At 51.7% G+C, this 12,689-nt stretch overlaps 4 protein-coding genes across 4 annotated transcripts; 3 read left to right on the top strand and 1 right to left on the bottom strand.

The window, feature by feature from the left end:
* Positions 1-574: 574 nt before the first annotated feature.
* J4E78_002476 (uncharacterized protein) lies at positions 575-1,754 on the top strand (the record flags this gene model as incomplete). The annotated part of the gene is made up of 4 exons (XM_049363122.1): positions 575-638; positions 688-978; positions 1,044-1,303; positions 1,359-1,754. 4 exons carry the CDS (start codon positions 575-577, stop codon positions 1,752-1,754), a joined length of 1,011 nt encoding a protein of 336 aa, XP_049225714.1.
* Positions 1,755-2,363: 609 nt separating this feature from the next.
* On the top strand, positions 2,364-4,025 carry J4E78_002475 (uncharacterized protein; the record flags this gene model as incomplete). The annotated part of the gene is made up of 1 exon (XM_049363121.1): positions 2,364-4,025. One exon carries the CDS (start codon positions 2,364-2,366, stop codon positions 4,023-4,025), a length of 1,662 nt encoding a protein of 553 aa, XP_049225713.1.
* Positions 4,026-4,362: 337 nt separating this feature from the next.
* On the bottom strand, positions 4,363-5,179 carry J4E78_002474 (uncharacterized protein; the record flags this gene model as incomplete). Its single annotated transcript, XM_049363120.1, has 3 exons — positions 4,363-4,489; positions 4,541-5,036; positions 5,098-5,179. The coding sequence occupies 3 exons, from the start codon at positions 5,177-5,179 to the stop codon at positions 4,363-4,365; spliced, it is 705 nt and encodes a 234-aa protein (XP_049225712.1).
* Positions 5,180-7,884: 2,705 nt separating this feature from the next.
* J4E78_002473 (uncharacterized protein) lies at positions 7,885-11,688 on the top strand (the record flags this gene model as incomplete). The annotated part of the gene is made up of 4 exons (XM_049363119.1): positions 7,885-7,989; positions 8,053-10,133; positions 10,186-10,895; positions 10,949-11,688. The coding sequence occupies 4 exons, from the start codon at positions 7,885-7,887 to the stop codon at positions 11,686-11,688; spliced, it is 3,636 nt and encodes a 1,211-aa protein (XP_049225711.1).
* Positions 11,689-12,689: the final 1,001 nt, after the last annotated feature.

The raw sequence follows: 12,689 nt of genomic DNA, 5'->3' as shown, positions 1-12,689 counted from the left end.
CCGCTGCTCAATACTACTTACACCCTTCTGTTGCCACAATCTATTAGCCACAACTCACTTTTAATGCTCGCTTGAGTGATATTCGATTGTGCGAAATATCTTGCTTGCCTTCTCTTCGTTCGTCGCTGTCACGCTTGTCTCGCTTGTCTCTTGCCTCGCCATGACCCCTCTTCGTACCATGACCGGGGATACGTTTACCGATGAGAAGACACCTCAATCGCCAGTATCTCCAACGGGTACCGACACAACCCTAAGAGGTGACGCCTACATCGAAGTAGCGGACGAGAATAGTGACTGCCACCCTACTACCTCGGCCCCAATGCCAACGACCTCAGGTGATGTCGACGTTGACATTGAAAGTGCACAGCCTTGTAGGTCACTCCATGCCACTATTTTGGCCCCCAGGGCCAAACATGGTCGATGCTCGGCATCAGCTGAAGCGCAATGGCTCACACCGGTCAGCCAGCTCGTATGCATGACGTGATTACAATCTAGGGCTATGATTGGCATCCATATGAGCAAAACTGACATTTCTTCAGCGAATGACAAGAAGCGGCCTGGGGTTTTACATCGCATGACAGGTTCATTTCGCTCCGAGCCAGAACCTCTCTTCGTGACTGAGACCAACACTCGGACACGTGAGTATATTCAAGAGTCTTCATATGGCTTGTCACTGATATAACGTAGTGGAAGATACGCCTAACGGATTTCCAAGGCTTGCAGCATTCCAAGCTAGCGACACAAATTTTGCATTATATCGCAGTTTCAGCTACCTGCATTCACGTGTGCTGCTCGATTTGCAGGATGAGATCACCTGTTTGGAAAGAGAACTTGATGACATTGACGAAGTGGATGATGAAGTGGATTCTCGTCGTCTGAAGTCCAGGGACTACGACATACAGCAGCCTACCGGCGAAGGAGCTGATCGCAGCCGTCGAGTCATACTTGGCGAGATCAAAGCTAAACTGATCGAATACGGTATGTATACGTCAGCAGTAATCAGGGGAGTCCTACTCGTGAGTCATTAGCTAATTGACGCACAGATGAGGTGCTCATAAAGGCAAGAGAGCTCCAGTCTTTCCAAAGGCCCTCAGATCGCAACTACCGCAGTGTGCGACGCTACTGCTTCAAGAAGAAGCCGCTCATGGATGATGTACTTGACTCTATCCGCACAAAAGAAGACATAGTCACCATCCATAATGGTCGTGAGTGGGCGAGTTTCGATGGTGGCGTAGAGACGATGATAGGGCAAACAGACCGCTTCCTTCAGAAAGTCTTCAACACAGAGAACCCCCCGCTACAGGTACATGAACTCGATCTTCCAACTTGAAGAGTCAAATCACTTACACATTCGGCAGAAATACTTCCGAACCCCAGAAGCGCAAAAGAAGACCAGCGATTCCGACATCTCCTACTACAGCAGCTCTCGCGTCGACAAACTGGTCAACATCCTCATCACCTTCATCATATTCTGTCTCCTCGTGGTACCAGTCATCACCATGTACCAGTTGACGAACACTGCCGCCCATATTGAGACCGACCCATCAGGCAAAACTTCCGCCCAGAGTCAAGTGGACATTAACAAGCGAGATACATTCAACGCAGTTGGTGTGCTCATAGTATTCACATTGCTGTTCAGTGCTGCGATGAGTCTGCTGACCAAGGCGGCAAGGCATGAACTGTTCGCGGCGTCTGCAGCCTACTGTGCGATCTTGGTTGTGTTCATTGGGAATTTCACTGGGCCTGGCAATTGACATTTCCTCATCGACGGTACTTATGAAATTACGATGATCCACAACATCTTCATTTACTCTATGTTGCATATCCATCTCAGTCCCAAGCTACCATAAGGCTGCAGGCGACGGCGACTGTCGCCCAGTGAGGCGGTTCGTGGAAACTCTCGGACTTTTTTAATCCGCCACGACCTTCGTATCTTCGTATATTTCCACTTGCCGGCAGTTCGGGGATTGGACTCTCCCGAGATCCCGCTGACCGGTATGCGAGGCTTGGCGTATAGTCAGCCTTAATGCGAAGCTACCCAGTAGGCTACTTAATCCAAGCCCTTTACTACACCAAGGCACATATGATTGGCCACCTACTGCTAGTAGGCACACATCTGAACGCCATTTAGTGCGGATGTAAGGTCCACAAGCCCTGGGCAATCGACTATCCGATACCTCTCACGTGAGATACCGCCCGGGCGTACCCAAGTATCGCTTGTGGCATATGCATTTGGTTTCGCGTCGCTTAGACGCAAGACATATATTTGAAGTATCTGCCCGCACCAAAATTGATACGACATTGGTAAATCACCTTCTCCTTCTTCTGTGAGGCACCCAGTGATAGCTTTCGCTTTCTTAAACATGTCCTTCCTATCGAACTACTTCCCTGGGCAGCGAGTCGCTCCTCCTCGCATACCCACGGATACCATCATACCCCTCCACAGCCGCGACGACACGCATCAAAACAGAAACGTTTCAGTCGAATTCACCATGTGTTTTGACGATGTTCTTGATGAGCGGAAGCTTGTCGAAGCATTATGGAGGTTGCTGGAGAAACCGGGTTGGAGGAAGTTGGGAGCGAGACTGCGCCTCAACACCAGCAACGATAAACTTGAGTACCACATACCAGCACAGTACACCAAAGAGCGCCCGCCAGTCAACTTCACCCATGGGATTTATGACAGCAAATTGAAGGACCATTCTCTTGGTTGCCAGATTCCTACTGCAAACGAGCGTAACGACAGTGTCCAGGTCTTCGGCGTTCTAGAGTCGCAACGTGGGGTTATAAGCGCGAAGGGCAATACTTCAGTCCTTGATGACTGGCTCTTCTCAGACGAAGCGCAGTTAGGCTTACATGTAGTGAGCTTCAAGGATGCGACACTCGTCACTCTGACTTGGCTACATACGCTTCTTGATGCGATGGGACGACAAACTCTACTAAAAGCCTGGACGGCAGTGTTGGAAGGAAGAGACGAAGATGTACCGGAGTTCTGGGGTTACGATTTCGACCCATTGATGCGGCTTGGAGCTTCTCCCGATGAGGACAACCAGGATGCAGAGGGTATGAGTGCCGGCAACGCGCAGGTGCAAGAGAAAGCGCAATCTCAGATCTGGATGGTGATGTCAAACTTCAAGACCTGGCTTCCAAGCTTGCTAGACCCCAGAACGACGCTCGCATACCTCTACTCTCGGTTCTTTAGACCGACAACAACGCAGAACGGCCGTATGCTCTACATGCCCGCGGCCTACATGGCTCGCTTGCGAATTGAAGCAATGCACGATCTTGAATCTCTCGACGCCTCACAAATAACCTACAACACCTCAACGTCTTCCGCACCAAAGCCCTTCCTCTCAGACGGCGACATCTTCTCAGCATGGTTAATCCGCCATCTCGTTTCTTCCGACACCTCTCTGCTCAACTCACCACCTGCTCGGCCCATCATAATCCTCAATGTCTTGGGCATGCGAGACGTATTATCTACCTCATCATCCAAATACGAGGTCTTGATTCCAAAAGGAAAAGCATATGTTGCAAACTGCACAGGTGGAATCATTTCGGCGTTCAGTGTACAGCAGTTTGTCGGTATGCCGTTGGGTCACGTTGCGGCTCGTATTCGCAAAGATCTTGTTGAGCAGGCGAATAGAGAGGCCGTGGAAGCTTCGCAGCGTGCCAGCCGCAACGGACAGCAAAACCTTACGCCTCCGTCGGATCCGCAGATGGGGCCGGCAGCCTACGTGTTCTCAAACTGGGCAAAGGCAACGTTGTTTGATACAGATTTCAGCGCTGCTGTCGTTTTTGATGATGGTGATGAGGGTGGGTTGACTAGTAGGCCGACCAGAGGAAAGCCTATGTATATCAGTGTTAACGGTCACGATAGACGGGTGGACGGTTGGGGTAAAAGCTCAGGGGGCATTGGTATGTGTGTTGGTAAGGATGCTAGGGGTGGGTATTGGCTTGGAGCAATCACCCCAGCAAAAGAGTATGCAGAGGAGTTTGAGAAGACTGTGTTGAGCGATTTCTAGGCCGGTGGGCGGGTCACCGAGATGGATAGCGTCACCAGCTTTGTTACTTCGGAATTGGCATCACCATCTGATAGAAATCTTCGAGTAGAATATACGGTAGGTGTTGCATTAGTTGAACGCAGAATTATTTCGCTCGATGACTACAGAAACTCCGGCCCAGTTGCGCCATTCGCTAAAGTGAAAAATCGTGAGAATATAATGCATCAAGGGCTGGGCTGATGCACTATGGGTATACATGTGTGTTGTTCGTGAGGCTTGGTAGAAATGTGTGGGCACACCTTCGTGCTTCACAACCTCCATGCCTTTTTTCTAACGGAACATCGAGCGGTTTGAGAATCTAGTAGCGGACGCCATCAGCGGCGGCCTCGGTGTGTTGTGGCTGAACGGCCTTCTCGTGTTCGAGCCTAGCCTTTCGGCGGTGGTCCCTAATCTCGTGGAAGGAGGCGGTGATGGCATGGAGGAGTCTGGCAGCCAGTTAGCAGATGATTCAGGGATTTGGGCAGCGGAGAACATACGTGCTGATAATTGCCAGGATGAAGGTGCCCCACGGCAGGTTACAGCTGTCATCACGGCTCGCAGTCGCGCCAGTAACAACACCAGTATTGCCGTTAGCAATACGCTCCGGGCTGTAGCAGTGACGAGCACCAGCGAGACCTCCGTTCGGTCGCGTAAGCACAGCCACTGCGATGAATGCTCCAACAAATGCAAGGTCGAGAAGTACCCAGATCCATCGGAGTACTCGACCGCCAGGGTTCGCTGACTTCTTGATGCAAGAAAGTAGGATCGTGATCAAAGTATACAGCACGGCGGCGGCAAGAATGCCCTCGACTGCACCATAGCTGCCGTTGATGCCGCGATAGGTCTTGACGCTGTTGACAAGGCGATACACCTTATATAAGCGTTGAGAAAAGATGCCGAGTGAGACCACAGAGCTGATGAATTGTAGGAGGCGTGTGAAACGTAAGAACCAACGGTAGAAGGAAGTGTTCTTGAGCTTGTCCGGCACAAAGCCTAAAGATGGGTGTACGCAGTCAGTATATGTCTCACATCCAGTTCATGGGTAGTTACTGACGCGTAAGAAGACCTGTTTGCTCGCGCTTGTCGGTGACTGGGTAGTCGACCGGACCGTCAATGGGCTCCTGGGCGTGCACCATGTTTGTCGACGTGGATGGTATTGATGGATTGGTGAATTCTGCTGAATGCTGAAGATGAGGCCAGCGCGAAGATCTACTATCTTATAGCTTTGAGGATGGGGTGACAGCGATGTGACACAAAGACCAGGCCCCTCTTGCCCGTTTGACACGGTCGTCACTCACCGTCACCGTCAGCTTCGGTACCAGCCCCCCGCATCCAAATTAAACCTGGAACCGCGGAGATTTCGCTTAGGCTTGATGCACGGCAGTGGCATGTTGCCTTTGCGCTTCTACGGCGCGTCATGAGATTGGATAGCTTTGAACAACAAGCCACGATACAGGCGTGATTGGTGGCTGAGAACCAGCGCACGTGACACCGCTAAAGCAGTGCTAACCTGTTGCAGGCAAGTACGTCACTGAAAATCCCCATGCTTTTTCTTGAACGTGATTTGGAAATCCCATGCATGGGAAACCAGTTCCATGCGCGTCACAGCCTCGTAGATCTCCAATGGCATATTCGTCGTGGCTGCCGAATCGCTCGATTCCTGAGCTGATCATCGGAGAATGACGAGCCACATTCGCGGGCGCTTGCTTTTTAGAGGCGATCGTGGTGAAGCTTGTTTCTGTGGCTTCAAGCTATAGGCAAGCTAAGGTTCCGTCAACCGATTGTCTCACGAAAACCAGATTGCGAGAGCATAGGGTGAACAGAATACGCTCCTTAATCCATACGCAATGCGTCCAGAAGCGGTTGTGCGACGAACTGCTGCATGCTCGCCCTGCCAGACTTGTTGAGCGCTACTCGCATTCGGATCCAAATGCCAACACAGCATCGCTTGGTGCTGCCCTGATGGGGAGTCAAGCCTTGCGCCTGATACCGTCAAACATTCGGCATGCATCCTAGCTCCATCTTCCTGTCATGTTCGTCGTTGGCGACTTCAGACCAGTCGCTGCCAGTTCTTCAACAATCACTCCTCAATTGCTCCGGTCCTGGATGATGTTTGAACCGAAGTAAGAATGGCTGTTCCCCATGATATTCATCACCGTCTGGGTGCGGCTTTGTATGCCGATAAATAGTGATGTGTCGGGTGAACAGGCCGTGACCGCGATGTCGACGATAAGCAAGTTGGGTTGATCTGATAGGCTAGGCATTGCTGGTGTCTGCGTTCAGGAGGGATTGTGAGTTCCACATAGCGTCGCCCTGCGGTACAGCTTGGCCGTTGTGTCATACCACTGTGTTCAATTCTCTTGACAACTTTCCATCAAGGTAAAATTGTATCTTTCCGATCTTTTTCGCTACTTTCCCCGTACCATACAGTCGCTCATCGATGTATTTGATCAATTCGAGAAGGTAGGTTTCTGACTTTGCGAAGTCCACTGGGTACAGCTCCTTAAAGTCCAGATGTGCCAGACCTTTAATCTTACGGAAAGGTATTTCTGCAAGACTGATCTCTTTGTTGCCGTTTCCATACCTCCACGTATCAATATTGATAGTCACAGTATCAATCCGAGTAACAGGTATGTTCCGGCCATCGTCTAAGTGCTCGTCCAACAATGGGTCGACCCATGTTTCCAAACCCCGGAAAACTTGTGATCGATGTCTTTTCGAACTATCATCGAGTAAGAAGCGAGCCAACGGGAACGACAGTCCTCCGGCAAGAAGCAGCCAATAGGTGGACAAGTCAGCTGGATGCCGGCCTTCGTGATCCCAGTCCGTCTGCAGATGCCGTCTATCCGTGGTACAGCACGGGATTATGTTGATGTCTAATCTCTCGATGGTTCCTTCAAGCTCGCGCGCGGGAACAACGCGCCGTGTCGGCCACAACCAGTGGTCGTCAATAACTGCGATCTCGACCTCGAAGTTCCGCGGAGCTTTTAAAAGATATTCTTTGGTCTCGCGATACATTCGTTGACTAGTTAGTAGAAGGCTTGAAACTCCTGAATCCTTCAAATAACCCAGGCTCGGTACACAGTAAAGACTGCGTACGTCGGTTGGATAGCTGGGCCGATGACGCGTGCCATTCTTCGGTAAGACAGTAGGTGAAGAGAGCACAAGGTCGATGATGTTGAAGACCAGTTCGCTCGGGAGATCTAAAAAGCCGACCATAGCTGCTTGCTGGCAGAGGCCGCGACAAGGTTGTGTGAGGGAAGGTTGCATGGGTTGTTCGCGATGCCTGCGCAGGTAGGTACCGCAGCTCTGAGGCGCAGGCGCGGTTGACCCCACTTGAGCCTCGGGCCGATGGCAGCTCTGCCACACAGCCATCAACTCGCCATTGCATGAGAACAGGCCCGACTTTGTTTGAGTCACATTGCGGTGCGCTCAATGCTGTTACACATACCATCGCATTACAGGTTCGACTGCACGCGTTCTCGCAGCATCGCACCCAGCCCTGAAGCCAGAGACCGCTTCGTTTTGGTTAGCGCGAATGACTCACTTTTGCTCACTCTGCCTGCGCCTCCTGCATGAGGCTCAACAGCCCCCGGAGTCATATGTATCGCCTCATTGGGAAGCATGCTGATTCACGGAGTGAGTAACGGAGTGGAGTAAAGTGTTTGAGCGTGTCTCTTGTACAAGACATAAAGATCGCTGCACACTTACAAGAGATCAGAATCATTAGACGCCAGAGTCCTTTCTGACGCACTCGACATACCCCTTTCAATCGTCTTCTCTGCATCTCGTTCTGCTTTTAGACATGGCGGCTACCGACCATACTTCTCCTCCAGCGCGGATGTCAACGACTTCTTACGATACAGCGTTGTGCATCATCCCACCCGCTTCTCAATGCGGTCACGTAGATCAGCTGCGGGAACTTTACGACAAGGCCTATGGGAAGGTGAGCGAGACCCGCTCTGGATTCAGAGAAAGCACACATTGACTAGGGGTCTAATCTTTTTAGTGGCCACCTCACATCAACCTCGTATACCCTTTCGTTGCACCAGAGCAGCTTCCCAAAGCACAAGAGCAGATTCAAGGGTACCTGGCACAGCATTCCACCCAAGCGACACCCATCGATGTAGAACTGGTTCAAGCCGGTGGTTTCGTGCAAAAGAACAACTTCACCGTATTTCTTGGTACCGATGACCGTGGTGAGGAAGACTCGCCTTTCGTTTCGCTGCGTACGACTGTACTGCAAGCACTAGGCCAAGGTCCTTCTCGATTTACTCCCCACCTCACTATCGGTCAGACACAGGGTAATCCTCTGCTCTCACAGTCATACCTCCTACGCAAGGCTCAAAGATTACCAAACATACACTTCCGCGTCGGCACGCTTGCTATCCTTATTCGTGAAAAAACGACTGGCGCGCTGTCAACTGATTACATGCGGTTGTATGGAACTATCGATATTGGCGGTCCAGGCGATGTTTGGAGACCTCACATTCCAGACTACTGGGTAAAGACGCCCAAATCGAATCCGGCTGCACCCCGACCGGATGTCGATGAAACTCAGCATGATTCCTTACTTGAGGATTTCGAGGTGCGCGACGTGCCAGCCCTCTGCTTCGATCCCAACGAATCCAGATGGTCACCGCACACATGCGAGAATAGGATCGAGGTTGAATCAGAAGAAATCACTGTTGCGAGTTACAATGTCCTGGTAGACACTGAGTATCCGCCGGACCATGACCGCGACCCGTTGATTGTGGACACCGTCCTATCAGAACAAGCGACGGCCGACATATTAGTACTGCAAGAGGTCTCCGACGACTTTCTTGACTATCTACTTTTCACTCGTCAGGACATTGCACACATATACCCATTTGTTTCGCATGGTCCGCCATGCCAAAACGATCTAGGTCCTCTCCCCAGTCTACGGAACGTCGTCATTCTGAGCCGCTATCCTTTTAGCTGGCATTCAGTACCCTTCCATCGCAAGCACAAGAGCGCTGTCGTTGCGCGATTGAGAGGCGTCACGGCATCTGGCACTAAGGGCTTGGGGAGCTTAGTTGTCGCTGGAGTTCATTTGACTGCCGGTCTTACTGATGGCTCAGTCGCTACTAAGAAAGCTCAGATGGGGACTTTGATACGCCATCTAGAACAGCACTATGGAAGCGAGCCATGGGTCATCGCAGGGGATTTCAACCTGGTCACGTCGACTTACACCATTGAGACCTCCGTCAAAGACCAGTCCATATCCAGCGAGACTGTTTCCCTGTTAGCAACAGTTGAGGCCGAGATTCGGGAAGCGGGGTTATCTGATGCTTGGTCTGTTGCCCGTGTTGAAGGAGTGGACGAAGCGAGTACAACTGCATCTGGAGATGTGTTCGAGGGCGAAGAGGGCGCGACATTCGATCCCCAGAACAACCGACTGGCCGCAGGAACGACTACGACTTCTCACGATCGGCCACAGCGTTACGATAGGATACTATTTCGGTCGCAGGATTCACTTCGCATAGACCGCTTCAACCATTTCGGCGTTCCGGAGATGATCGACGGTGCACAGGTCGCAGCCAGTGACCATTATGGAGTGAGAGCGAAGATTAAAGTGAACGAAGCGGTCGCGAGCACCGGAAATGAAGCAGCCTTCTCAAATCGGCCTGCCGTGGAACACAAGCGAGTGGATGGAACTTTGGCAGAGACCACGAGCCTCGTTTCAGTGCTCGAGACCCACGGCATGTTCCCGAACGAAGATCAAGCGAGCAATCGGCGCGACGCACTTGCAAGCCTCCAGCACATACTACTGGGTACATCAGACGATGGAGATCCAGCGCAACCTGATATACCATTGGTTATAGTGCCAGTTGGCTCGTACGCCTTGGGTGTATGGACTGCAGACTCGGACGTCGACTGCCTTTGTATCGGCACCATTAGCTCTAAGACCTTCTTCCGGCTCGCTCGACAACGACTTGCCAAAGCAGAAGTCAAAGGTGTCAGGATCTTGCGGAAGGTTGAGGCCAGCACCGGCACCATGCTCGAACTGTCCGTCAACGGCATATTCATGGATCTGCAATATTGTCCTGCGCCCCAGGTCGTCGAGAGGTGAGTCTCATGGAACGATTGCGATATAGCAACGCTGACATTAAGCAACTAGGTGGCATGAATTCTGGAACATCCCGACATCCGATCCCATTTTCAACCTTTCTATTCTCTCACTCCGCAAGCTCAAGCCTTACCGCGATTTGCTATACATTCAACGTACACTGCCGTCACTTTCTGCATTCCGCCTAGCTTATCGTTCCATCAAGCTATGGGCTGTCCAGCGCGGCATGTATAGTGCGAAATTCGGATTCCTTGGAGGCGTACACATCACGCTCATGCTCTCATGGGTTTGCAAAAGTCTTGGGCATGATGCTGGCCCAGTCACGGCTGCAGACATCATTGCGAGTTTCTTCCATCACTATGCTCAGTTCGATTGGACGAACGACATGGTCTACGATGCCATCTTCCACAAGAAGATGCCACGTTATTATCGCAGCGCAAGAGAGCCGATGGTGGTGTTGGGTTACCACGCACCCAACTCGAATATCGCTCATACGGCTACGGTTCCCGGCTTACAGCTGCTCGTTAAGGCATTCAAGACCGCCGAAAAGCAGCTTTGCGAGCCAGGAATGACGTGGGAGACGTTCTTCGGTGCGCCATCTGCTCCAGAATCAGGGTCGCAACTTCCTCATGGAGCTGCAGAGTTCCTCCGCAACCACAACAACTTCGTCAAGGTTGACATCCAGTTTTGGGGCCGTACATTGGCGAAGGGTAAGAGCCTAGTCGGTTGGGTCGAGTCTCGCTGCATCTCGCTCGTCATAGGTAAGCCGCATATTCCAAACACCTGTTGCGCAATCGTTTACTGACCCTGATAGACATCTACAAAGCCATACCCAAGTCGGAAGTACACATCTGGCCAGCTCGCTTCGTCGACAGCAATTCGTTCGACGTTGGAGAGGGCAAAGAGTACCAAGGCTGTTACCTGATCGGCATCTCGAAATCCGAGAAAGCCGTCTCAACACATAGCGCGGACGACAAGCAAGTCGCCAAGCAAGCTCTGGAAAAGGTACTGGATCGTTTCTTGACGCAGCTGCGAACCGATGAGAAGAACTTCGATGCAAGCACTTCATGGATCGATGCTTCGCTAGTAAGATCTAGCGATGTCAAAGGCTTGCGACTGGACGATCGAGAATGGGGTGTCTACGCGATGGACATAGATTCCGACTCGGACGAAGAAGAAGATGTCGACGAAGACCTTGAAGACGCCGATGAGACCAAGCCTCAGCGTACCATACCTCAGCGCCCTAAGCCCACTTCAACACCTTTGTCGAGAACAAAACTACGTCCTGCATCCGATGTGCTCAACCGTCTACGCTGGGACCCAAGTCTTGATCCGAGCGATTACATCATCGGATATGAAGACCGCTTTTTGGGCGCGAAGGAGACTGGTCTTGAGAAATGGAAGACTGAGCAGACGGATGAGGAGTTCATTCCCCAGCATCGCATATTGTATTTCAAGAAGAAGGGCGGAGAAGACGGAAAGGGAGAGGTGGTATGGGAAAGAGCTACGAGGATAGACAAGATTTTCGGGAGTGGACTAGGTAGTGGTGAGTAGGTATGGGTCATGATCCCGAGAATGGAGATGAGGTCTCAATATACCTATACACTCAATATGTGCTTGCACTTCCTCTTGCGCTTCATGGGGACGCGGCGTACTTGTGGGCGGCCTTTGCATTCGTGACTCAAACTTGAGGAAGATGGCACACCTGGTTCACCTCAGGTTATAGGCCTCTTTGTGCATTGTCTCTGTAGCACGCTTGTTCCCTTCCCAACGGCGTTCGGCCCGGCCCGCTTCGACAAAAGCGGTGTACTCTGGTGTTGCCTTCGCGAAAGCCTCGATAACTGTCTCTTCGAACTGAAGTATATCCTCATGTTTGAAGATCGTTTGGAACGCCGTCTTAGCACAATCTTTGCACTTCAGCGATGCGAACCTCCTTCTTCTCCCCGGGCAGTCAGACTTCTAGAAGCGGTAGGTTGTCAATGTCTCGGCGCTTGGCGCCGCTTCAGACACACGAAGCGCGGATAGGCGTGGTTTCAGACGAGTCGTGAGAGCCCAGACCTCGCAGTTAGCACTATGTGATCCATGGACCATCAACTCAGCGGAGCTTATGTGGTGAAATGCGCAAGGAGTTCTACACTTCCCAACCTCCATGTCTAGGGCTTACCTCCGGCCTCTCCTCGGTTATTAGATCTTGATCTCGACAAGGCGGCGACGGCTCAAGATGCGGCCCCATGGGGAAGTCTAATCGCGGCTTAGTTCCCACGACGGTATCAACACCCCTCTCTTGATTGCGATCTTCCAATTTCCGCAGAGGGGTAGCTTTCAACCACATTGTCAGCGGATCCGCAGAACCACAGTATTAACAACACCGGTTGCATAGCATTACTCGGGTCAAATGCTTAGAATCTCGGGTTGATTGCGAGGCTGGATCTTGTAACGCGCACGGAGTTCGGCGCCGAAACGTTAGCTGCCCGGGCATGGTGGGCGCAGGATGTGAGGCGCTGGTGGGAGGCTTGCGACAAGGCTTGCTAGAGCTTGGAAGTATTGCATGGGGC

The sequence above is a fragment of the Alternaria triticimaculans genome, assembly GCF_023758025.1.
Source record: "Alternaria triticimaculans strain BMP 0046 chromosome Unknown scaffold_2, whole genome shotgun sequence".
NCBI classification, from domain to species: domain Eukaryota; kingdom Fungi; phylum Ascomycota; class Dothideomycetes; order Pleosporales; family Pleosporaceae; genus Alternaria; species Alternaria triticimaculans.
Note: the sequence above shows the minus strand (reverse complement) of the source record. Positions and strands in the feature narration are given on the sequence as shown.